A 1082-nucleotide genomic window follows, 5' to 3' on the forward strand; every position below is an offset into this window, starting at 1 on the left:
GTTAGCAGCCGAGCTCTTAACCACTATGCCACCAAGGCTCCTTCAAGTAAGGAGCTAATATTAAATTTGGCTCAGAAGCTTTCCCTTCCAACTCTTTCTCCAGAATTACTTAATCTCTCAGAGTCTCATAGTTCCCAAAGAAAGCATGCTTTAGTAGAAAATGCAGTTGTAAAAATTCGGTCGAGGAAAATTACCTTAAAATAGCTGAAATCAAATATGATATCGCCGTATTTCTGTTGGTCAGCTCGGTCCTTTAACCTGAACACAGCAGGAATAAACTCAGAGAGCCTCAGAAGTTCAGCAATGATGGCATTGCCACAGGAAACAATCCTCAGGATTGCCTGGCCACAGAGGTTGTTCTCAGCTAGAAAATCCAACATAGTGAGGGTGGCCAACTACTCCGGGCCTCGCCAGTGGGGTGTTTAGTTGGCTTCGGGCTGGAGCCTGAAGATCATGAGATGAAACCAGGGCTGCTGATAGACTGACTGCTCCATTAAAGAACCTGCATCCAAAAATTTTTTTTAAAAATATGAAAATCATCATTTTTAAAGGAAGCATGTGTGTACACATATGCAAGACATGCATGAAATTTTTCTTCCAAACTCACTAAAAAAACTGTAACAAATAATGAATTCTGCTACAGAATTCATGTTTTCCATGCAGCACTCTGGGCTTTCTCAGCACTTCATGCACTTCTCCCCATGAGAAAAGACGTGATTGGGCACATGTGGTTCTAACGTACCCTCAATTGCACAGCCTCTTCCCTACTGTTTGATATATCAGCAAGTAATTGCAAGCACTCTAAACAAAGCTGGGAGATGCATCCCTGTACATCATTTTAAGGCATTTGTCCAATTCTTTCTTGGAGATGGAATTGCAGGGTTACGGCATAAACATGTTCAAGGCTCCTTTTAAAAGTACAGATGCTAGGTTCTGCAAAACGTTGTCAAGGTGGTTTATAAACAGTAAACCAAAGTGGTCCACAAGTCTCCTAGAATACAGCACTCAGGCATCTAGCAGTGTCAGCGGGATCACCGACTTGTATTCTGGAGCAATGAATGAGAATGGTTACAGCACTCTGC

General features: G+C 42.2%; 1 protein-coding gene across 1 annotated transcript in view; it reads right to left on the bottom strand.

The window, feature by feature from the left end:
- WASHC5 (WASH complex subunit 5) overlaps positions 1 to 1082 on the bottom strand; it is a 63482-nt gene that overhangs the window by 54064 nt on the left and 8336 nt on the right. Inside the window, 1 exon segment of the mRNA XM_023728160.1 lies at positions 195 to 502. Within this exon segment, the coding sequence (XP_023583928.1) occupies positions 195 to 380 (186 nt within the window). The 5' untranslated portion in view covers positions 381 to 502.

This window comes from Trichechus manatus, unplaced genomic scaffold (genome assembly GCF_000243295.1).
Source record: "Trichechus manatus latirostris isolate Lorelei unplaced genomic scaffold, TriManLat1.0 scaffold00022, whole genome shotgun sequence".
Classification (NCBI taxonomy): Eukaryota; Metazoa; Chordata; class Mammalia; order Sirenia; family Trichechidae; genus Trichechus; species Trichechus manatus.